The sequence below is a fragment of the Microcaecilia unicolor genome, chromosome 14 (genome assembly GCF_901765095.1).
Source record: "Microcaecilia unicolor chromosome 14, aMicUni1.1, whole genome shotgun sequence".
Taxonomy (NCBI): domain Eukaryota; kingdom Metazoa; phylum Chordata; class Amphibia; order Gymnophiona; family Siphonopidae; genus Microcaecilia; species Microcaecilia unicolor.
This window is the reverse complement of record NC_044044.1, coordinates 41,328,742-41,352,282: the sequence shown is the minus strand read 5'-3', so window position 1 is coordinate 41,352,282 and position 23,541 is coordinate 41,328,742. Positions and strand designations below refer to the sequence as shown.

General features: G+C 46.8%; 1 protein-coding gene across 3 annotated transcripts in view; it reads right to left on the bottom strand.

The window, feature by feature from the left end:
* The window catches only part of RPRD2 (regulation of nuclear pre-mRNA domain containing 2), a 145,992-nt gene that overhangs the window by 83,703 nt on the left and 38,748 nt on the right, over nucleotides 1-23,541 (bottom strand). For 2 of the 3 annotated variants that reach the window (XR_003940045.1, XM_030188296.1), the window contains exons 3-5: nucleotides 1,874-1,974; nucleotides 1,561-1,632; nucleotides 412-464 (exon numbers count right to left, since the gene is read on the bottom strand). Coding sequence is in view for 2 of the 3 variants with exons in the window: in XM_030188296.1 (XP_030044156.1) it covers nucleotides 412-464; nucleotides 1,561-1,632; nucleotides 1,874-1,974 (226 nt within the window). In the remaining variant the exon portion in view is untranslated. The remainder of the gene's footprint in view (nucleotides 1-411; nucleotides 465-1,560; nucleotides 1,633-1,873; nucleotides 1,975-23,541) is intronic. The other variant, XM_030188297.1, reaches the window with a different exon arrangement.

The following is a 23,541-nucleotide window of genomic DNA, read 5'->3' as shown; positions in this document are numbered from 1 at the left end:
TGCTAACATTTTTGCATACAGTTCTGAGCACCTGTTGGAAGAGTGCTTAACAAAATACATACATATGACGATCTATTAAACATTTTAGAGCCATCTGAAAATGACTGTCTATACTGGCTAAAGTCTATTTTAACCACTATGGAAGTGCAGCAAAAACAGCAAAAGCTTAGAAAGTACAAAATAGAGCAGGCACTACTTTAAGGAAATACACTTGATTGCCAAAATTACACAACAGTTTATAAACAGAATACTTGACGATGCAAACATGGCCACAAATACAGCACAATAAAGAATGCATACAATTACATGGTGTTCAAGTGGAGCATCAATGCACCAAAAATGATAAGTCTTAAAATTCTCTTTTACATGGGTTAAGATAGTTATGATACATCAGCCACTTTTAGAACTTACTCTGAATTCAGCAACTATCTTGGATTTCAGCACAGCTTTTGGATTTTCAGCTGCTGTAGGAATCAGAGGATGAAAAAGTTACAGCGCTATAGTAAATTCAACAGAGAGCTTTACTTCTCTGAATGAACACACACACATACAAACACAGCATGCAAACTTTAAAGTATTATACCTCATACAAGAAATCCCACTTTTCTGAAAGATGGATAGAATTTTAATAATTGAGAACATTTTTACTTGGCAAAGCAGAGATAATCCTGCAGGTGTCAAGCTAATAAGCCTGAATAAGTCTTCAAATCAATACAGTAATTAATGCTACTCAAGTTTCTTTATTAAATGTAGACTTTCAGGGTAAAATAATGTGGTAGCCGTGATCTGATCGGAAGAAAGGGTGGGGGGGTTACCTTTGAAAGCTAATAAAAAAATGCATTTAGTCTAATAAAAAAGGTATCATCTTATTTTCTTTTCTCTGTTTTGTTTTACTTCTATTTACTACAGGGTAAAATGGAAACCGTTGGTATTTGCCTATAAATCAGGAACAGGAAAATACATACTGCACCTGTAAGTTGCCCTGACCTACTACAGAAAGACATGAACTAAACATATTACGGTGACTGGCTCAACTTCTGCAGATTTTCACTTTCATTTGTAGTGTAACACCAACAATATGCAAATAAAGCAACAGGACTGGTTAATTCTGAGAAGCTCCACCGTCACTTTTATAACTATAGAGCAATGTCAGACACTGCAGTGTGGCAAACAAAGGCCCTAAATCAAATGAAAAAGATTATCCAGAACAAAGCAGTTCAAGGTATCGTTCAAATGAATACACAGAGCCTTTAAAATCCTTTCCGGACAGTGTCTCCTTGAAAACAGTTTATAAGGAGTTTGTTCAGGTATCCTCTACCAACTGTAACAGTACGGAGACTAACAGTTGGTTCAACAAGATAGAGGCACACATGGTTCATTTTGTGAATAGTTAAATTGCAGACATCCACAAAATCTAGTTTAATTGTTCAGCTGAGCTTTACATATGTCAAACTACCAATTTAATATAGTCCTCTAGATCTAGAGTAACAAGCAGAGATTTTTTTTGAGGGGTAGAAAGAATGCAAAGAACCCAAATAGCTTCTATGGCCTGTATCTCACCTCCTTCCGCTCCTTTCTCAGCTACTTTGGTCCGTCCACTCTTGCTCCTCTCTCGTCTCCCCCATCCCGTGTCTTATACAAAGAAAAAACAAAAAAAAGCAAAAAAAACCAAAAAAAAACCCTTCAAACCCACCCCCTAGGGTAATACAAATCCTTGCAGTTCAGGGGGCCATTAGCAAAAATTCTTTAGAATTAATCACTGAACATTACCAAATACAGTTAAGATTTTTAACAAATGCCTGATTGAACAGGATTTGAAATTCTCAGAAATGTAATTTCATGAGTAAAAGGGGAAACTAGAGAAAACACTTACTTAAAGCTGCTCGGAACATTGCAATTGTCTTTTCAGGGTACACACTTCTGTCTTCCCAGATTTTAAAAATCCGTTCTATGGATTTAGAAATGGATGCATCCCTATAGAGAACATATGTTTCAACAGTCAGTAAACATTCATGTGTCACTACCAAGCAAAATGACCAAAATTTTCAAGCCATATATTGGAAAGAAATTTCAGTCTTTAACACTCTCACCAAAAAAACAAATGCAATAATATTTTAATTACTCTGATTTATGGAAGTTCATCAAGTTTTGTAGTGCATAAAAGCAAAGATCAAGACTGCAGCATGAATTCCCAAATTTATGGTTGGAAATCTTCTAACACTCCATTTACTATTAAGGAAGAAATGATCACTATTACACCTCAAGTCCTACAAATTTCTAATGAGTACTAGTAATCAGATTGTGGCGAAATGGTGAATTTTCAAGCATGTAAAGTATAAGAATATTTCATGAAGTGTATTTCTCTAGTTTGGCCAGCAGGTGGTGAACGTTTTATGTTTAAAGCTGTTACAGAGAAATGACTGTTCCTTCTTTAGTTTAACACAAAGAGGAAGTAACCTGCAGTAATGTGGCCAGCTACTTTTTAAAAATGTTGTTCTGGGCTTTGATTGACCCAGGAGCTCAAATTCAGTCTGGAAACACTGGATTTTTCTCCAGTCTCAGCTTGGAAGTAGAAAGAGAAAGACCTCTTTACCGAAACCCTGTGAGCAATTATAGTCTACTAGCAGTTAAGCCAGTAACAACGGGCGAGTTTTTTGTTTTCCTATGGCCTCCCCCTGTCCACCAACCCTGCTCTCTCCCCTGCCCTCCCCCCATGTCCAGCAACCCTCCTCTCCCCCCTCTCATCCGCTCGATCCACCCGTGTCCATCAACTGTTCTCTCCCCTACCCTCCCATCCATGGGCTCCCATTCATGTCCACCTATCTCTTAAGTGTACAGCGATTGTGACCTCCTCTGCCCTGCCGTCCCCGCCATTTCCCCCCGCCGCCGCCACCTTTGACCCCCCGGCGTTGCCCCCCTGTTTCCGCCGCCGTAGTGTCCTCCTTGAGCTGCTTTCGTTACCTCTCCTCCTTGAGCTGCTTTCGTTACCTCCCGTGATTCCACCTGTCGTGTCGTCAGTTCTCCTCCATCGCTACGTCCGTTTCCCTCAGTTCCGCCCCTTCTTTCCATCCCTGCTCCCTCCTCCTCCAATTTCCACGCCTGCTCCCTACTGGGCTGTACTGCTGGTGGAGGCGGGGCTTGGACTTCTGCACTCTCAACGTTCGGTCTCTACTGCGCATTTGCGGGTGAGTTGGTCACTTGTCATTTATATGTTTGATAACCTGTGAGCAGTTATATTTCCTGAACTTCCCAGATACTATGCAGGTAGTGATAAAATGTTTACATAATTTTATAACTGATCCTTATTCAGTTACCTGTTATTTTCCATCTGCTTTTATAGTTCACTGTTCAATATTTTTATGACAATATTTTAGTTTGACTCTGTCTGGACTGACTAAGAATCCTGGTGGTTTGTGTATCGAGTCTGTGAGTGTTTCCTAGGAACTGTAGGACCACTGGGAGTGTGGCCCCAGTAATCTAGAAATCACTGGGGATAACTTGAGAGCGGGAGACTTGCCCAGAGGCAGTTGGGACCAGGTCAGTGGGAGAAGGGTGCTAGTGTAGAGCACATGCCCAGATGCAGGCAGACCTGCTGAGCTGTGCTGGGGAGGATAGACCCTCTGAATGGCTGTAGGGTTAGCCCCAGGCATGTGGCTAAGCGTTTCATGACACAATACTTTTGTTTGTAAGATATACACCCATCAGGCAATTAATTTGGAGCCAGCAATATAACCCAGGAAAAATAAATAACTGTTGAAAATCAAGGCCAAATTGTTTGAACATGAAAAATAAAACTGACCAACTCAACTATTTACAAAATAACTCTTCCCAAGGAATTCCATAAACCAAACTGAAAAACAGGCAAGTGGGCTCTGGACTGATCTACAGCGACCAAAGGAAAGAAAATTAGCAGGTAATAACTAATTTCTCCTTCCTTAGTCCACGAAGAGAACCGAGCTCTAGCAGAATGCATGTTCAGTACCACAGAAACTGGACAGTCCTGAAAAATTAAGCAGACTCGATTGCCTGCTTAATTCAACAGGATACGGTAACTTTAGAAACACTCTCTCTTTTGTGTCCTCCAAATACAAACAGCTTTTCAATATATTGAAACACTCATTTTCAAAAAGCAATGGAAGGTTCTATTAACTTCTAGATGAAGACATCCATGAAGACAACCTCCTGATTGCTCCCTAAAAGCAAAGATACTTATCTGTAGCTGATGCTCTCCTAGGATAGTAGGCAGATTATTCTCACACCTGGGTGACATCATCCAACGTAGCCCAGTGTGGATGCTGAAAAGCTAGTAAGGTAGAAAGTTCTAGCAGCGTCCCACCACGCATGCGCTGATGCCTTCCCACCTGATGAGTGAGTGCGGGTCCTCCAGTCAGGTGAAAAAGGAAAAAGCCTATAACTAAACACAACTCCTAGGGGAGGCGGCAAGGTATGTGAGAATAATCAGCCTCATATTCCTGGAGAACTGCAGCTACAGTACTACTACTACTACTTGACATTTCTAGAGCGCTACTAGGGTTACGCAGCGCTGTACAATTTAACAGAAAAGGACAGACCCTGCTCAAAGGAGCTTACAATCTAAAGGACGAAATGTCAAGTTGGGGCAGTCTAGATTTCCTGAATAGAGGTATGGTGATCAGGTGCCGAAGGCGACATTGAAGAGATGGGCTTTGAGCAAGGATTTGAAGATGGGCAGGGAGGGGGGCCTGGCGAATGGGCTCAGGGAGTTTATTCCAAGCATGGGGTGAGGCGAGGCAGAAAGGGCGGAGCCTGGAGTTGGCGGTGGTGGAGAAGGGTACTGAAAGGAGGGATTTGTCTTGAGAGCGGAGGTTACGGGTAGGAAGGTAGGGGGAGATGAGGGTAGAGAGGTAGGGAGGGGCTGCAGATTGAGTGCATTTGTAGGTTAGTAGGAGAAGCTTGAACTGTATATGGTACCTAATCAGAAGCCAGTGCAGTAATTTGAGGAGAGGGGTGATATGAGTATATCGGTCCAGGCGGAAGATAAGATGTGCAGCAGAGTTCTGAACGGATTGAAGGGGGGATAGATGGCTAAGTGGGAGGCCAGTGAGGAGTAGGTTCCAGTAGTCAAGGCGAGAGGTAATGAGAGAGTGGATGAGAGTTCGGGTGGTGTGATCAGAGAGGAAAGGGCGAATTGCTAATGTTATAGAGGAAGAAGCGACAGGTCTTGGCTATCTGCTGGATATGCGCAGAGAAGGAGAGGGAGGAATCGAAGATGACTCCGAGGTTGCGGGCAGATGAGACGTGGAGGATGAGGGTGTTATCAACTGAGATAGAGAGTGGAGGGAGAGGAGAAGTGGGTTTGGGTGGGAAGACAATAAGCTCGGTCTTGGCCATGTTCAGTTTCAGGTGGCGGTTGGACATCCAGGCAGCAATGTCGGATAAGCAGGCCGAAACCTTGTGCAGAGGAGAGAGTGGCATTGTAAGTGGAGACAGCCCTGTCAACAGACTTGGAGGACATAATGGAAGGGAGGAGATTAGAGATACTAGAGGATAAGGTGGGAGGATCGACAGCCTGGAGATTCCTGGAAGTAGTGGCTTGTGTTGGGCGGGACTGAGGGGGAGGGTGATGAAGTGTGAAGGTGATCAGGTGATGGTCAGAGAGAGGAAGAGCTGAGGCGCAGAGATTGGAAGGTGAGCAGGTAGAGGAGAGGACGAGGTCATGACAGTGGCCAGATTGATGAGTAGGGGTGGTGGAGTTCAGTTGGAGGTTAAAGTAGGAAGTTAGAGTGAGGAACTGAGAAGCATAAGAGTCGGATGGGTCATCAGTGTGTATGTTAAAGTCTACAAGAATTAGGGATGGGGATGAGGGCTCAAGAAACACGGAGAGCCAGGCATCGAAGTCTGTAAGGAAGTAAGAGAGGGACTTATCAGGGGGGCGGTAAATGACTGCAACTTTGAGTGGCAGCAGGTAGAATAGACAGATAGAGTGAACTTCAAAGGATGAGAAGCAGTGAGACTGCGGTAGGAGGAGAGGTTGAAAACTGCAGGAGGGCGAAAGTAGTAATCCAACGCCGCCACCGCGGCCAACTGGGTGGGGAGAATGGGAGAAGAGATAACCTCCATGGCATAGGGCCGCGACTGAGGCAGAGTCATCGGGGGTGAGCCAGGTTTCAGTTAGGGCGAGCAGTTGAAGGGAACGGGAGATGACGAGATCATGGGTGAAGGAAAGTTTGTTGCAGACCGAGTCGGTATTCCACAGGGCACATGAGAAGGGGAGGGAGGAGGGGAATAGAGATGAGATTGGAGACATCGCGGAAACGTTTGCATGGATGAGACGAGGACAGGTGTGGGGGACCTAGGTTGGGATTGATGTCTCTCGCGGATAGAAGGAGCAAGAGAGTGCGGAGGAGGGTGGGGGAGGTAGGGCGACGAAGGCGGGATGCGCTTAGGAGGAATGGAGAAGGGTTCATGGCAGGAAGGAGGTGTTGAAGGTTGAGAGCTAGGAAGGAGGAGGAGGAGGACAGTAGAGATGGTGTGGTGGTGGGGGACGGGGGTGGGTAGGGTACTGCAGTAGTGAGCAGGACGGGAGAGGACATGGATGAGCAGTGAGTTCATGCGGTATACAGCGGTGGGGGAGGGGGAATAGATTAGGAAGGGACAGGGCAATGAAGAGAATGTGTAAGGGGGCCATAAGTAGAGACTGAGGTGTTTACGGGTGCATATGTAGTGATGGTGGTTTGATAGGCAGATTGGCAGGTGGGAAGGTAGGTACTGGCAGGCGGGTAGGTAGGTTGATGGGGGGCAAGCAGACAGGTAGGTTGCTGGGCTAGGGGGCACGCAGGTAGATGGGCTGGGAGGCAGGCAGGATGAAGGGTGAGCAGTCAGTCAGGAGAGTGATGGGCTGGCAAGGCAGGGAGGCAGGCAGGTTGTTGATAGGCAGATAAGCAGGCAAGCTGAAGGGCAGGGTTGATTGGCTCGCAGGCAGGCAGGAACAGGTGAGTGCGGTGGAGAGCTCAGCAGCGGGGACTGGAACAAGCTAGAATAATTTGGAGGTTGGTTGATAGGCTAGCAGGCAGGCAGGAACAGGTGAGTGCGGTGGAGAGCACAGCAGCGGGACTGGAGCAAGCTGGAATAATATGGAGCAGAAGAGAGCAGAGCAGCAGGATTGGAGCAAACTGGAACAAGCTGGAGCAGACGGACTGGAACAAGCTGGAGCAGATGGACTGGAACAAGCAGGGAGAAGCTGGATCAGGCGGACAGGAACAAGCTTGAGAAGCTGGATCAGGCGGACCGGAACAAGCTGGGGACGATGGACTGGAACAAGCATGGAGAAGCTGGATCAGACGAATCGGAACAAGCTGGGGCCGATGGACCGGAACAGGTATGGAGAAGCTGGATCAGATGAACCGGAACAAGCTGGGGCTGATGGACTGGAAAAGGCATGGAGAAGCTGGATCAGACGAACTGGAACAAGCTGGGGCCGATGGACTGGAAAAGGCATGGAGAAGCCGGATCAGACGAACTGGAACAAGCTGGGGCCGATGGACTGGAACAGGCATGGAGAAGCCGGATCAGACGAACTGGAACAAGCTGGGGCCGATGGACTGGAACAGGCATGGAGAAGCCGGATCAGACGAACCGGAACAAGCTGGGGCCGATGGACTGGAACAGGCATGGAGAAGCTGGATCAGGCGGACTGGAACACGCTGGATCAGGCGGACTGGAACAAGCAGGGAGAAGCTGGATCAGGCAGACTGGAACACGCTGGAACAAGCTGGATCAGGCGGACTGGAACAAGCAGGGAGAAGCTGGATCAGGCGGACTGGAACAAGCAGGGAGAAGCTGGATCAGGCGGACTGGAACACGCTGGAACGACCTGGATCAGGCGGACTGGAACAAGCAGGGAGAAGCTGGATCAGGCGGACTGGAACACGCTGGAATGACCTGGATCAGGCGGACTGGAACAAGCAGGGAGAAGCTGGATCAGGCGGACTGGAACACGCTGGATCAGGCGGACTGGAACAAGCAGGGAGAAGCTGGATCAGGCGGACTGGAACAAGCAGGGAGAAGCTGGATCAGGAGGACTGGAACAAGCTGGGGCAGATGGACTGGAGTAAGCTGGAACAGATAAGAGCTGAGCAGGAGGACCGGGATAAGCTGGAACAGACGGACTGGAGTAATCAGGGGCGGAAGAGAGCAGCAGAGCAGCGGGACTGGGACAAGTTGGGCAGACGAACCGGAGTGAGCTGGATCAGGCGGACTGGGCGACGCTGGACCGAACAAGCACGTCTCTCCTCATCAGCAGCATCAATCAGAACAACGTCTCACCTTTTTTCAGTCCATGCAGCATCTTGGAAGAGGCAGGCAACAGTTTGGTGCAAGCTCGAGGTGGGTACGCTTCGCACCAATCCCCCACGCCAGTCCGTCTAGGTCCTGGGCTCGGCAGCTCAGGCATTGCCATGTGGGTAGGCCGCACTCATGTGGGTCTTCCAGCGCCAACGGAACCAAGCCAGGGCCTGGCGGACCAGTTCCTCCTCCGCTGCAATCCCAATAGACCTCGACTGGGGTTCGTCTCTCCACAAGCGAGGTCGCTCCAGACGCCCGACTCCGACCGGTGAGGTCGGGTGTGTCACGGGGTCACCTATGGCTCTCACGTCCTCCCAACCTGCTTGGTGCTGGCATCGGTCTGTGCGGTCGTTGGTCGGTGCGGTCCCCAGTGTACCCTCTCGCTTCCGCCGTGAATCACTCCTTGGGCCGCTCCGGGCAGTACACTGGTGGCGCGAAAGCTCCCGGGCCAGCCGGCTGTTCAAAGCGTGGCCGAACAAGGCCCTCCGCTCGACTGGACTCTCTGTGCGAGGGACTCCATGCCAGCTAAGCTTTCCGCTCGGCTGGACTCTCCCCGCGATGGATGTCGCATCCAGGGAGCTCCTGGGGGCCTGAACCGGTGGCCGTGAGATGCCGGGCCTCCGATCCACGGAGGTGTCCAACGGAGCTCCTCAAGGTGCGTCTTCTCAGTCGGCCATTACCACAGCAAGTCTGCCTATTCTCACATCTGGGAATCTCTAGTTACCAGGCCCCCTGAAGACAAAAAAGCTAGGATAATTGAGTCTCAAAACACCGTGATTAAAAGTTCAATCAACCTTAAACTATATACATACTAGCTGTATAGGTGCAGCCTAGAACAGAATAAAACAGGGCCTAGGAGGGTGAAACCGGATTCTAAACACTGAACAAATTCTGCAGAACTACCTGTCCAAACTGCCTGTCACATCGGGTGTCCTGATTCAAACAGTAGTGGGAAGTGAATGTGTGGACTGAAGACCATGTTGCAGCCTTGCAAACCTCTATGGAAGCTAATCTCAAGTGGGCTACCGACGCAGCCATGGTTCTGACATTGTGAGCCTGACACGACCCTGAAGAGTCAGCCCAACCTGGGCATAAGCAAAGGAGATGCAATCTGCTATCCAATTTGAAAGCATGCGTTTACTGATGGCCACCCCCCTCCCAACCTGTTGGGGTCAAAAGAAATAAAAAGCTGGGTGGACTGTCTATGGGCTTGAGTCCACTCCAGATAGAAGGCTAAGGCTCGCTCGCAGTCTAAAAGTATGCATTACACTTTCGCCAGGATGGGCATGAGGTTTTGGGGGGAAATGGCTACTGGATATTTTATATATTTCCTTTGATATGAAATCAGCTCTTTTGTTTCCTTTCAGTTTAAAGAGTTTTCTGTCTTGCAGTTGAGTCAAAAATGGTGGCTAGACTTTAATTTGTTAGCAAATGGAACAGAATCTTAAATTGCTGCTCTTTACATTTAATGTATTTGTAAATGCTCCTAAAGAAGCTGCTGTGAAACAATGACGCACTATAGAGTGAGGCAGCACTTAAACCAAGATAAGTACTGAATACCAATAAATAAACAAGTCGAATGGCGTTGCTGTTAAACAATTGTGGATGCCAATTTATTCATTTTTGCTATCCTAATAGCTTTCTTATAGCTGTTGTATTCTCTGTTTTGTTGATCAGAATGCTAGTTTTTATTGAAAGGCTTACTGTCAATTGTTCTTTTTTTATAAAATTTATAGGAAAAAAAAAACAGCAAATACCACTTCTTCTGTTCTAGATGCTCAACTCAGAATTGCTTAGCAGACAAAGCACTCGCCACAACTTAAGGCTTCTGGATTCGGTGACTGACTGCTCTGTTTTGGCTGAATGTATGATGAGTGAAATGAGTGTGCACTATATAATCAATATTGACCAATATTATGGTTATTTGTGCTCTTATAGTTTTGATGTATTATATTGACTGTGTATGTTTATTTGTAATCCGCCCTGGATAAGGGCGGAATATAAATTTTAATAAATGAAATGAAAAATTTCCTCCAATCCCCCTCATTCCCTGAACTATTCATAAGATGCAAGAGGATTTCACTCATCTCATACTGATCGATCATCCCCTTTTACTGGCCCAGGCAAGTATGGTTCCTATGTCTGAGGCAAATGGCTCAAAAAACTGCCAATTCATATTTAGTGGATATTCTAATGCAGAAGAGAGACTCTGATTTATCCAAATCCTCCCTCTCTAATATGGTTAGCTTGGCTCTTAAAAGCTGCTTAACAGATCAGCTTACAGTTTTCTCCTGATTTACGAGCCTTATTAGTTCTAGGGAAGATTCTACCAGAAGACCATACAATTTCAAAAGGCAGAGGTTTGAAACATGGTGTGTCAAATGTAGAGATTTTGTAGCTTAATATTGTGGGGACAACAATATCTAGAATTCTCAGTATCTCCATTTATTTGATTCTGGCCTTGGCACATCCTTGATTAGAGTTCATCTCAGTGTGACTGCAGCACATCACAATCTGGTAAAAAATTATCCAATCATCCCCTCCTCAAAAGATTTATTAAAGGTATATTGAACTTAAACCACCTATTAAAAAAGCCTATACCAGCCTGGCACCTAAACTTACATCATCAATTAACAGAACTGCCCTTTAAATCAATGGACCAAGCTTTGCCAAAATTAAAAGCTTGGAAAACTGTTTTTGGTGGCCATAATTTCAGTTCGCAAAATTAGTGAAATCTGGATTTTTGCTCACACCTTTTTCAGTATAGCTCAAGGTGAGTTACAGTCAAAAACATGGTGTATTTTGGTGAAATATTGATATTTGATCTTACCTGCTAATTCCTTTCCATGAGTCTTAGTACATAAGTACATAAGTACATAAGTAGTGCCATACTGGGAAAGACCAAAGGTCCATCTAGCCCAGCATCCTGTCACCGACAGTGGCCAATCCAGGTCAAGGGCACCTGGCACGCTCCCCAAACGTAAAAACATTCCAGACAAGTTGTACCTAAAAATGAGGAATTTTTCCAGTCCATTTAATAGCGGTCTATGGACTTGTCCTTTAGGAATCTATCTAACCCCTTTTTAAACTCCGTCAAGCTAACCGCCCGTACCACGTTCTCCGGCAATGAATTCCAGAGTCTAATTACACGTTGGGTGAAGAAAAATTTTCTCCGATTCGTTTTAAATTTACCACACTGTAGCTTGCTAGAATAGTCTTGCTAGAATAGTCCAGACAAGTGGGGATAGAAAATCTTGACAAATTTGTAACATGAATATATGGGATGGTGCAGTCCTGGAGCTTGCTAATATAACACTGATGATAAAGCAAATCTGACAAAACTTGAACACTATAGATTAATGCTATGGAATAACTTTATAGAACACGATCAACATTATATATTAATCCATCTGAATGTTCAACTGGAGATGTGCTACAGGAGATCTACAAGGTCATCTTAAGAAAATTTCCATGAAAGATTCCCCATAAAACTGGAAAACAGCAGAAGCAGAGAGGTCTTTCCTCAACAACTAGTTTATCAGGAAAGGTTCTGTTAATCGCCAGTTGACACCAAGAGAAAATCTCCAAAAGCAGTCTTCCTTGGGAGATCCTGGTCTGGTTTCGCAAGACTCAAGGAAAGGAAATCAGCAGGTAAGACAATGTCACCTTCCTTACCTTGTTAGTCCAATCCAGACAAGTAGGACATACCCAAGTTGTAAGGATCTCAAGCTGGGAGGAAGACGTAAGAACATAAGACAAGACCCCCCCCCCCCCCCCCAAGACACTGCCAGGACTATCAAAACATCCCTCATACCTAGTGGGTGGGGGGGAAGAGGAACCACATTACCTGCCAAGCCTGTGCCCAACCAAAAACAATATGCACCAGCAAGACACCGAATAAGCAAGCTCAGAATACGCACTGTGGAGTGGAGGAGTAGCCTAGTGGTTAGTGCAGCGGACTTTGATCCTGGGGAACTGGGTTTGATTCCCACTGCAGCTCCTTGTGACTCTGGGCAAGTCACTTAACCCTGCATTGCCCCAGTTACAAATTAAGTACCTGTATACACTACGTAAACCGGTATATGAAATCCCATTTCCCTTCCCTTCATTCACAGAGCAGGCTAAATTTGAACTCTAAGGACACTGCCTCGTTCATCCTCTATCACTGAAAGACTGACAATAGTCCAAGAGAAGGAAAAAAAAAAAGGGAGCAGAAAAAAGACCAGACCACTATGAACTAGGAAAAATCAACATGCATTTACAACTGGTGGGGGGACTAAGGTGATAACTTGATACTGAACATTGAAATTGAACCCCCAACCTAGTTGGTAAGCCTACATATGCTTGGGAGCAGCTGTCCAAATAGATGTAAAGAGCAGACCCAGAGTATAATGTAAGGATCCTTGCACCCAGAAGTCTGGTCCAGACTAGGTCAACCTCCAGAAGGCAATTCTTAGCCACTGCCAATAAGGAGTATCTATCACTGCACCTTCAAGAAATGGCCTTGGCAATGTAGCAGGAAACCAGGAGGGCCCCAGGCCTCAAACACAGAAATAAACAACCAGCATAGCAGGGTAAGGATGAAAAGGAACCAAGATGGGAACTTAGATTGAGCTCACTCCCCTTTCTAAAGTAGCTCAGGCCGAGTCATGACCCCACAAGTACCTCATGGCCAAAATTCAGACACACCTCCCTGCCACCAGCTGCCCAAAGAGTTCAAGGAGGCAGTATACAGTACCTCACTTGAACTCTGATCCTAAGACTACTGACATATGACTGAACCCTGACAAAAGCAAGACCGTAAATACTAGATTAGGGCATCTATGTATACTATGGTTCTGGTTCTGCTTAATCAATCTGTGAGCTGGCTGAGAGCTGCTCATCAGGATCAACTGACCAGAAAAAAACACCAAAAACCCTTGAGACAAGTTGGACCTTTGCTCCACTTCTGGAGCTGCTCAACACACTTCGACTGAAGAATAAGTGAATGGCCACCAAAACACCTCTGCCATCAACCAAGTGACCGGCCAGCACTCTCCTTCCTAAAGGTGAACAGACCAGAGGACCTCCACCTGGTTCGCTCTACGAGTGGCCTGAGTCCAAGTACCTGGCTCCATAGCATTGCCGCAGAAGTAGTCTCAGGTAGGGCATGGATATAAACGAGGAAGATGATGGGACTATGGTAAAGATAGCCCCCTAGTAGGAGCAATGCTAGAGCAAAAACTATGAACACACTGCCCAGTCACCTACGTGACTATATGGACCTACATGACTTACATGGTCCTACATACATGGCACTATCCAGCATAAGAACCCGATTAAAATGTGCAAATTCAGACATTTCCTCTATAAAAATTCTAAGACATTGTGGAGACATCAAGTCTAGCAGAACAACAACAACTCTTGTTTACTGAACAGAAGCTGCTGATAAAGGACAGTGTTATCAGCATTGACGTCAATGCAGGACACTTGGAGCTACTTATTTATGTTCTACAGGTTAGAACATACGTCAGTAATAGAGATAAGGCTCCCAATTTCTCCATAAAAGGCAGCTCTTATAACAACTACAGGGCTGTGTGTTCACACCACGACAGGGGGACAAGATCTGTGTTGGACCAGACGGACATCTGAGGGACACGCTGACATCTGAAGGGCTACATAAGGTTAGATGCCACGTATGCGTGTAACAGTGCTCTGGGGTTAGAATGACTCTTTATACTTTAGTCTAGTTAGGGATGTACATACATTTGCTCCAAGCTATTTCTGTAATAGGACTGTCTTTGTCTTGATTCCTGTTTATTTAGATTGTGAGCTCTGAGCATGGACTGTCTTTTCATGTATGGTGTACAGTGCTGCGTATGCCTTGTAGCGCTATAGAAGTGATAAGTAGTAGTAGTACTCTGTCATTTGCTGCAACTGTAAAAATTAACTTCTTTCAATTAAAAAAAAAATCTAAAAAAAATTTAAAAAATAAGGCCTTATTTTTATAATATTTGGCTGTGGAGTTAGTTTCTTTTATTATTTTGGCACAATGGGTTAGAATCTAAGGATAAGGGATGATACATTAACTTCTGACACTTACCTAACAAATGCTAATCTGGTTCGGACCCATTTGCATTATAACTTACACTATCAGCAGGCAGATGCATGGCACAGGAGGGTATCCCAAGGAAACTGGTGGAAAGCTAAGCAGGAATAACTTACACTATCAGGTACCCCAATAACACCCAAAAACAGTATCTGTTTTGCACCTACACCTTGTATGCAAGTACCAAGACATGAACAACTTATGGGGGCTGCCACTTGCAGCCCAGTTTCTTGGAAGACTATTTGCCATTAACTTCCGCAATTCTACTGCCTCAGCTAAGGCCAGATACTCATTTACTGATCAAAAGTGGACGGGCTAGACAGAAATCCCAGTGTGGAATCTGAGCTCAAGTCATGGTCACATTAGGCACGCAAACTACCAATAGCACCATGAGGTTTGATCACAATCATTCCCAAGCATAAGGATGCCCCAACTTAACCCCCCCCCCCCAAAAAAAACAAACAAACATGCCCTAGGAATAGGGCTAAAAAGGCCTCAATGAAACTCAGCACAGGGATAGCACCTGCCACCCCAAGCAAACCAAATGAGGAACTCAGAATGTCGTCCCCTCTGCAGCCTGATACTTGCAGGATGGTCCCCACAGACCCCTCCAGGCAATGCTGAACTCAACAAGCTTCAAACCGCTCAAAATACAGCAGCCAGACTCATATTTGGAAAAGCGAAATACGAAAGCGCCAAACCCCTAAGAGAAAAATTGCACTGGCTCCCACTAAAAGAACGTATTGAGTTCAAAGTATGCACCCTGGTTCACAAAATCGTTCATGGGGAAGCACCGGCCTACATGTCAGATCTCACAGACTTGCCTACTAGGAACGCAAAAAGATCAGCAGGCTCATTCCTCAATCTCCACTACCCCAACTGTAAAGGATTAAAATATAAATCCATATACACAACCAGTTTCTCCTACATTTGCACGCAACTATGGAACGCATTACCGAAGGCCATAAAAACAACGCAAGATTTAACTATCTTCCGAAAGCTACTGAAAACTGATCTGTTCAAGAAGGCATACCAATAACATTCATCCTTAATACTAAATAATGAGACTACACATGAACTAGAAAAACCGAACTCCTATCACTTGACTGACTAACCTCTTTCACTTTAACCCTTATGTTGAATATGGTTTCTCTACAGTCGATGACCTAATGTATGTTACAATCCTATCACGTAGGAATCAATATGCACTACCACAATGTATTCTTCTTTACCATGTATGTATGCACCTAATGCAACGACTTTTATACTCTGTTACCCGGAAATGGCAACTGCCATTACAGCAAATGTAAGCCACACTGAGCCTGCAAATTGGTGGGAAAATGTGGGATACAAATGCTACAAATAATAATAACACAGGAGGATTCAAGGCTCTGGAGTCCCAGATGCCTGAGGAAAGATAGGCTAGAGAAACAACACAATTGCTAGAGATTCAAATACTTCTCCCCTGGGAAGTACAGCTTGCTGACCCTTCCCACCAAATGAGGTTTCCAGCCCTGCAAGTAACCCAACCACTTCTTCACTAGGATAGAAAACCAGACCCCATCAATTAGCCTACAGAGAAGACATTTCCAACTACGTTTTTTGTTAGGGTTTTATATAAATACTGTTTGAGTCTAGTTTAGTATTTTAGGTTCCATTTTAGAGCTTAGCATAATATCAGTTTAGAACACAGATACCAGTTGACGGAAGCCTCTGTTTAGTGTTTATCACTGGTTTAGAGTACAGCTCAGTTGCTGAAATAAATAAGGCTCTCAAATGTGACCCTACCTAGAATGCAAGCTGGGGGGGGGGGGGGGGGGGTCACATGGAGAAATTAGATTTTACTTGATAATTTTCTTTCCATTAGTTCTTCGCACTATTCCAGGACATGTGGGATTAGTCATGTCCATCAACCAGCTGGTGAAGATTAAAAAAAAAATAAAAAAAAAAGTCAGAGCTGAGCTGTAGCCTTATACTCAGACCTCTAGCTCAGCTCTTCAGTAATTACTACACAAGCAGTAGTATCCCAAACCAGAAGCCTACTGAACAACCAAAGCTTCCTAGAAAAACACCATAGGCAGACCAAAAGACCAGCCAAAACCCACAGAGCCGGCAAAAACCCTACCCTATGGGAGTCCAGAAACAAGTATGTTGCGAACAGCCCCAAGCCTCACAGCACACCAGCCTCACGGTGCGTTTGTCCTGCATAAACAGTGGTGAACTCTTGGAAAAGTGTGAAGGACTAATGGAAAGAAAATTATTAGTTAAGACATAATTTCTCATTCCACTACATCTCGTCCCACTATTCCAGGGTGTGTGCAATGTCCCAAAGCTATCCCTAATCAGGGTGGGACTCTGGGCCCTGCTGCTCGCAGAACCACCACACCGAAAGCGGCTTCCTTCCGCGCCGTCACATCCACCCAATAGTGTTTTGTGAAAGAATGCAGCATAGCCCATGTCACCGCTTTGCAAATATCGGACAGCACAACAAACGAAACTTTGGCCCATGAAGCCACTGCCTGGCACATGGAATGAGACTGCACAAAATACTTCCCCACCAGCAAAAACACAGTTTCCACCATTTCCTTAATCCAAAAGGCAATTAAGGCCTTAAATGTCATAAGCCCCAGCTTCTGCTTGCCAAACAGAACAACCTGTCTGACCTCCTGAAATAATTTGTCACCTCCAAATACCAAAGGAGCACCATGCACAAGTCTGAAAGCTGCAAGGCGGGTGAACTGGGATATGCTGACGAAGAACAGAAGCTCCGAGTGATTCACATGCAAAACAGATACCTCCTTCGGCAAGAATGAAGGAACCATCCCGATACTCCCAATTCCGAGAAACGAAGAAACTGGTCCCTGCATGTCAACACCTGAAGCTCCAAGAATCTCCATCTTGAAGAAATCATCACCAGACGCACCGTCTTCAAATAAGATCTTTCAACGATGCCTTACAGAGTGGCTCAAATAGCAGTTCAGTCTTCAATTTGGACAGGTGGCCCTAACGAGAGGACAAAGCCACCCCACTCCCTTCAGGAAAGCGCACCACATCCGAATGAACTGCCAAAGACGAATGCTGCAAGTGGTCCCGAAAACAGGCCAGCACTGTCAGTTGTACCTTCAAGGAGCTCAAAGCCTACCCTGGTGCACACTCGCCTGAAGGCAGGCTAAATGTGAACAACTGAAGCTGAAAACAGGTCGACACCCTGCTCCGCACACCAACTCTCAAAGGTGCACCACATCAGAGCGTATGCCATACATGTTGACCGTTTCCAAGCCTGAGACAACATCACAATGACAGCATCCAAGTATCTCTTCCTCCTTAGCCTAGCCCTTTCAATGACCAAGCCATAAGACCAAAGGGGTGGGATCCTCAATGAGGATGGGTCCCTAATGAAGATGACCCCACTCCTGATGGAACCTCAAAGGGGCTCCGTTGAGCAGACGATCAAGGTCGGCATACCATGGCCAGTCCGGAGCCACCAAGACCACCCAGCCGTAACAGTCTGCCTTTCATTGGCCACGGTGGGAACACATACAGCAAGCCCTATGGCCAAATCTGAAGCAACGCATCCAGCCCCAAAAATCTGGCTCCCAGCGATGACTGAAAAAGCTGAGGGGACACTGGAATTCAACCTAGTAGCCATGAGGACCAGAACCGGAATCCCCCAACGCTGCAGCATCAGGAGAAGTATCTCGACGGACAGGTCCCACTTTACCGGATCCAGGGAGTTGTGGCTGAGAAAACTGGCTTCCACATTTTGTGACCCCGCAATGTACACTGCCAACTGCCTCTCCACCCAGGCAATCAACCAACCGGCCTCCAAGGCCAGCTGCTTGTTGTGAGTGCCTCCTTGCTTGTTGATGTTCGCCACCACTGTGGCATTGTGCGAGAATACTCATACCGGCAACCCCTTCAACAGAGGCGTAAACTCAACTAGTGCCTTGCTACTGCCTGGAGCTCCAAACGATTGATTTGCCACATGGCCTCCTCCGAGGACCAGGTCCCCTTGGCCAATGGTGGGCCAAAATGTGCTCTCAACCGCGACAGGCTGGCATCCGTTGTCACCACTTCCTAGTGGAAAATCGGAAATGGAACTCCCCAAGCAAGATGCAGAGTAAACTAACACCAGGCCATGCTTTTCTGGGCAGCTGCCATCCAAGGCAGCCAAACTGCACAATCCTTGGACACTAGGAACCATCGATCGAGCAAAAACTGCTGAAGCAGACGCATCCGAGCTCGGGCCCAGGACACCTCTTCCACGGCCACTGTCATGGAGCCCAGCACCTGAACATAGTCCCAGACACGTTACCAGCAGCAACCAAATCTGGCCCATCAGCTTCCGTACACCTGGCATCCATCAGGAACACACACTCTCTCTGCATATCGAATAGTACCCCCCCCCCCCCCCCAGGTATTGGGACAGGACCAGCCGACTCTTCTCGAAATTGATCACCTACCTCAAACAACTGAAGATGGTAGACGACCCTGGCCATTGCCTCCACACTGTCCTAGTACAATGACACGCTGATCAGCCTATCATCTAGATAGGGGTGAACATGTACTCCCTGCCAACACAGGAAGGCCGCCACCACAAGTGATGACCCAACAATGCAAATCGCAGAACTGCTGATGCAAGGGCCAGATGGGGATATGCAAGTACACCTTCAGATCGAGAGCAGTGAAAAACTCCCTGGACTGCACAGAGACAATGACCTACCACAGAGTAACCATCCAAAAATGAGAGACCTTGAGACAGCGATTGAGCTCTTTGAGATTTAACATCGCTCTCACCAAGCCCTCTTTTTTTGGGACTACAAAGTACAAGGAATACCAGCCCAGACCTTTGTCGGCAGAAAGCGGAGCAATAGGCACAAACCTGAGTACCAACAACTTGTCTCTGTTGCCCTGAATCTGTGCCGCTTTGACAGCCCCGACAAGGGGACTGTAAGAAGAGAGACGCGACCAGATGGGAGAACTCCAACTTGCAACCTTTTGCAGGATGTCTAGGACCCATTGGTCTGATGCAATCTTGGCCCACACTCCCTGAAACACCAGATAACATCCCCAAATGGGAACCAGATAGAGGGATGGCCTGGCATCACTGTGATGGCTTTGAGGCGGCCGACGAGCGTCCTGCCAGGCCACCAAACTTTGTCACCTCAAAAGGAAGGCTGACGAGACAAAAAGTGTGCCCGTTGCCTGAATTGTGATTTCACGGGCCTATATGTCCGGCTGTCCCGGAACTTCCGACGGGCCGGTCCAGGAACGCAAGAGCCTGCCTGAGACTTATCCTCTGGCAACCTTTGCGGCTTCACCTCCCCCAGCTCCTTAATCAAATTGCTGACGTCCTCACCAAACAGCCACTTTCCCCAAGAGGACAACAACCAGCCATGCCTTTGAGGCTGCGTCCGCTGCCTAATTACGCAGCCATAGCTGACAGGCAGCCACAGTCAAAGACATGCCCTTAGCATGTCATAGACCCTGTCTGCTAAATAAGCCAACCCCGCTTCCAACTAGGTGTAAAGGGCCGACCTCCCTAAGCCAACCTGCTGATGCCATTGCAGACAGGCCTACACCACCAAAGGATGAGCACACAGAAGCCTGGAGACCCAAGCATCACCACATCAAAGGCCTGCTTCAGCTTGCTCAAGCTATCCTGGAGGTCCTTCAAGGCAATATCCCCCTCCACAGGGAGAGTCATCTTCTTAGCTACCGCCACAACCAAAGAATTCACCTTCAGTAGGCAGAGCTTGTCCTTCTTCTCCAACGAAGGATCGTGTTGGGCAAGGAAAATTTGGTGGAAATAAGCCCCTGAATGTCCAGGTGCAGTGGAAAAACCCTGGGAGGAGCCCAAAGGCCGCACATAACAGTCGACGACTGACCACCCACTGGTGTCACCTGAGGCTCTCTTCAATACAGTGCCACCAACCCAACTCATCCCAACGAAATAAACGGAGTACCTGCGGGTGGTCCCCGCCCCCCTTCTATAAAGCTCCGGCAGGAAAGATCCCTCAGAAACCTTGAGAGGCGACCTCTGACATCGGAGATCCCTGAGACCAGGAGTCTTTTTGGCCCCAAGAAAGGACCACCCTGGCTTGCTTAGGGGCTACCAGCCCTGGCAACTCCAGTTCCACCAGATCCTGCTCAGCCCCCTGATTCAACAGGTAGGCCTGATAGACGAGAAACAAATCCAAGAGAAAAATATACACCCCTAAGCCTGCACTGCTCCCTGAGGTCTCCCACTGCCGCTGGCACGCTGAAGGTTAGTCTTGCTCATAGTCAAGAGCATGAGCAGCTCCCGCCAAAATGGCCGCTGTTCCCACATCTGAGCCGACCCATGCGGCTGCCTTTGTGGAGAACTGGCCAGCTCTCCAGAGACCCCCTGCAGAACCGCTTCCAAACCAGCTGACTCTTCTGCTGCTGCTCCTGATGAATGCACAGAGTCTGGTCTGCACTCCATGCAGCGATCAGAAGTAGTACGCCAGGCTACGCACGTGGAGCACCACTTTAACCCCCACCGAAGGCACAGACGGAACTCCTGTGCACCAGTCCACGCACCCCAACAGGCAGCTCCTCTGCACTGTATGTGAGGTGCAAACCCACCAACGTCACAGGGACCAAAAGGGAGGAAGGCCTTACCAGCTAATCTGCTGTGCTCCCGAATCTGAATCCACCAGAGAGCAGCACTCCCGTCTGCCACATGCTGGGCTTAGAGAACACCAAGGCCCAAGCGGCTGCCTGCCTCTGTACAGTCTTCTCAGTCACTCATTTTTCTTTTTTCCAGCTAGCAGGCTCCCAGACAAACCAAAATGTGGCAGGCAGAACCCTCTCAGGGACCTAGCACCACCAGGTATGACACCAGCACCCAGGTCCTCAGGAACCCCAACACGGCCCCAACCACCATCCAGACTCTGGGAACCAGGCCTCAGGACAAAAAGGCATGTCTATCCACCTACTTGAGACAGAAAATACTGAAGAACAGAGCTAGGGGTCTGGGTATATAGGCTACAGCTCAGCTCAGAAGTCTGTGGTAATACAGCAACCTACGGACTGGTCTGTGGAGTGCTCATTCAAAGCTATACTCTATAGGCCTCAATCTATCATCGGCCAGAAAAAAAACCTTAAAAAATTACCAGCTTTGCCAATTATTTCAGCTCATCTGTATAAAAACAGCATACCTAGCATGCAGTGCACTTATCTTTTCCCGATGGGACCTGTTTCATCATCAAGCTTCCTCAGGGATGCAGTGCTACAAACCCCAAAGAAACAGCTTGTAATATTATTTCAATTCTTTAAAAAGTTTAGCGAAACTTAGTTTATCCAATCTTAACCTAGATGAGATAATATTTAACCGTCTCTCCGACCTCATATGCAATTTAAATCAGTCACCTTACTTTCTAACTCTTCCTACTGTCTTACCTATCTATATGTTACATCTTTGCTTTACCCTTCCCTATTATAATGCTCTATTACGTATTGTGTTGACATTGTAAGACTATAGTATACCATACCATACTTTGTATTATTTGAATATTGTTACTGCTGTAATTGCTTATTGCTCATGTTTGACTTACTCTTACTGTACACCACCCTGAGTGAATTCTTTCAAAAAGGTGGTAAACAAATTCTAATAAATAAACATTAAACAAGAGTGAACCATGTGTTCAGATGTTACATATCATTCAGGTAATAATAAACAGATTCTGGAGAACTAATCCAAATTAATATGAAAGATTAAGATCACTTTCAGCAGTTAATCAACCAGTCTTTTGCCCTCCATCTAATGCAAACTGAATACATGCTTTTGTCATAAATATACTTGACTATTCTAACTCAGTTTTGCAGGGTGCTCGCCTTTCTGATATCCGTTACTTACAAATTGTGCAGAATATGGCAGTTAAGATTATCACCAACTCTTGTAAGTATGAGCATGTAATCCCACTTCTGCTCCAGGGACACTGGCTGCTAATCACTCATCACATCTATATATATATAAAACTCACCCTCAACGTTCTATTGGCTACTGACGTCACTGAAGCCAAGGTTCGTATGTTCGAAGCTCTGAAGCCTCGAAAATCACAGTCTCTGGGCCCCACCCTCGCGTCAAACATTATGACGTTGAGGGCGGAGGCGGAGCAATTCACCAACATCGACGACGGGTGGGGTGGGGGGGGGGGGGGGCACAGGAAAGCCTTGCTAGCGCCCGTTTCATTGGCTCCAGAAACGGGCCTTTTTTTACTAGTCACATATAAGATACTGGTTCTTACATATAAAACCTACCATTCTGACCAATTATCCTATTTCTCACTGGCTCTCACTCCTTATGTTCCAGCTCGATCTTTTTGGTCATCCCAGCAACAGTACCCTCTTTTCGTAACATAAGACTGGATACCATCCCATCTCATATTTATAGCATAATGGCTCCTTCTCTGTGGAACTCCCTACACTTGACACTCAGGCCTAGATGCACAAAACTCTAACGACCCTTTAATGACCCTCTAACGACAAAATTTGCGGCCGTTGCATGCATTATAGGCCTTTTTCTGAAGCCACTAGTAGATAACGAAAACGGAATGCAAACCAGAAACTACCATTGAAATGTGGACAATTCGCTATGCACTAACCATACCGACGATTCTAAGGAATCATTTAACGTGACAAATTGAGCGCGCTCTCAGACCTGTCGTTCAGGCCTGAGCTGTCATCTCCCCGCTCCCTCCTGCACCTTAAAATGCAAACTGGCATGTAAAAAAAAAAAAAAGTTATATAAAACGCAAACCGGTAGTTCCCCACTTCCCCCTGCACTAACCAAAACAAAAAAAAAAATTCAAATAGATCGGGAGGGGGCAAAGGCGCTCGTCAGGAGCATCCTGTATGGGCGCCCTTGCCCCCCCCCCCCCCGAGATCGCCGCTGTTCCCCGCTTTAGCCGGTTGTAATAAAAACAGATCTCCAAATTTTCTCATCCCCGGTCCCCCTCCCTTCCTGTGTTTCCTGTCCCTTGCTCCAGGGCTCCACCTCCCGCCATCCTCCGCCCCGCCCCCTGGGATCGTCGCCACCGCTCCCACCCTCCACCGGACCCCCCCTACGTAGGTAACTTACGTCAATGGAGGGCGGGCCCAGGAAC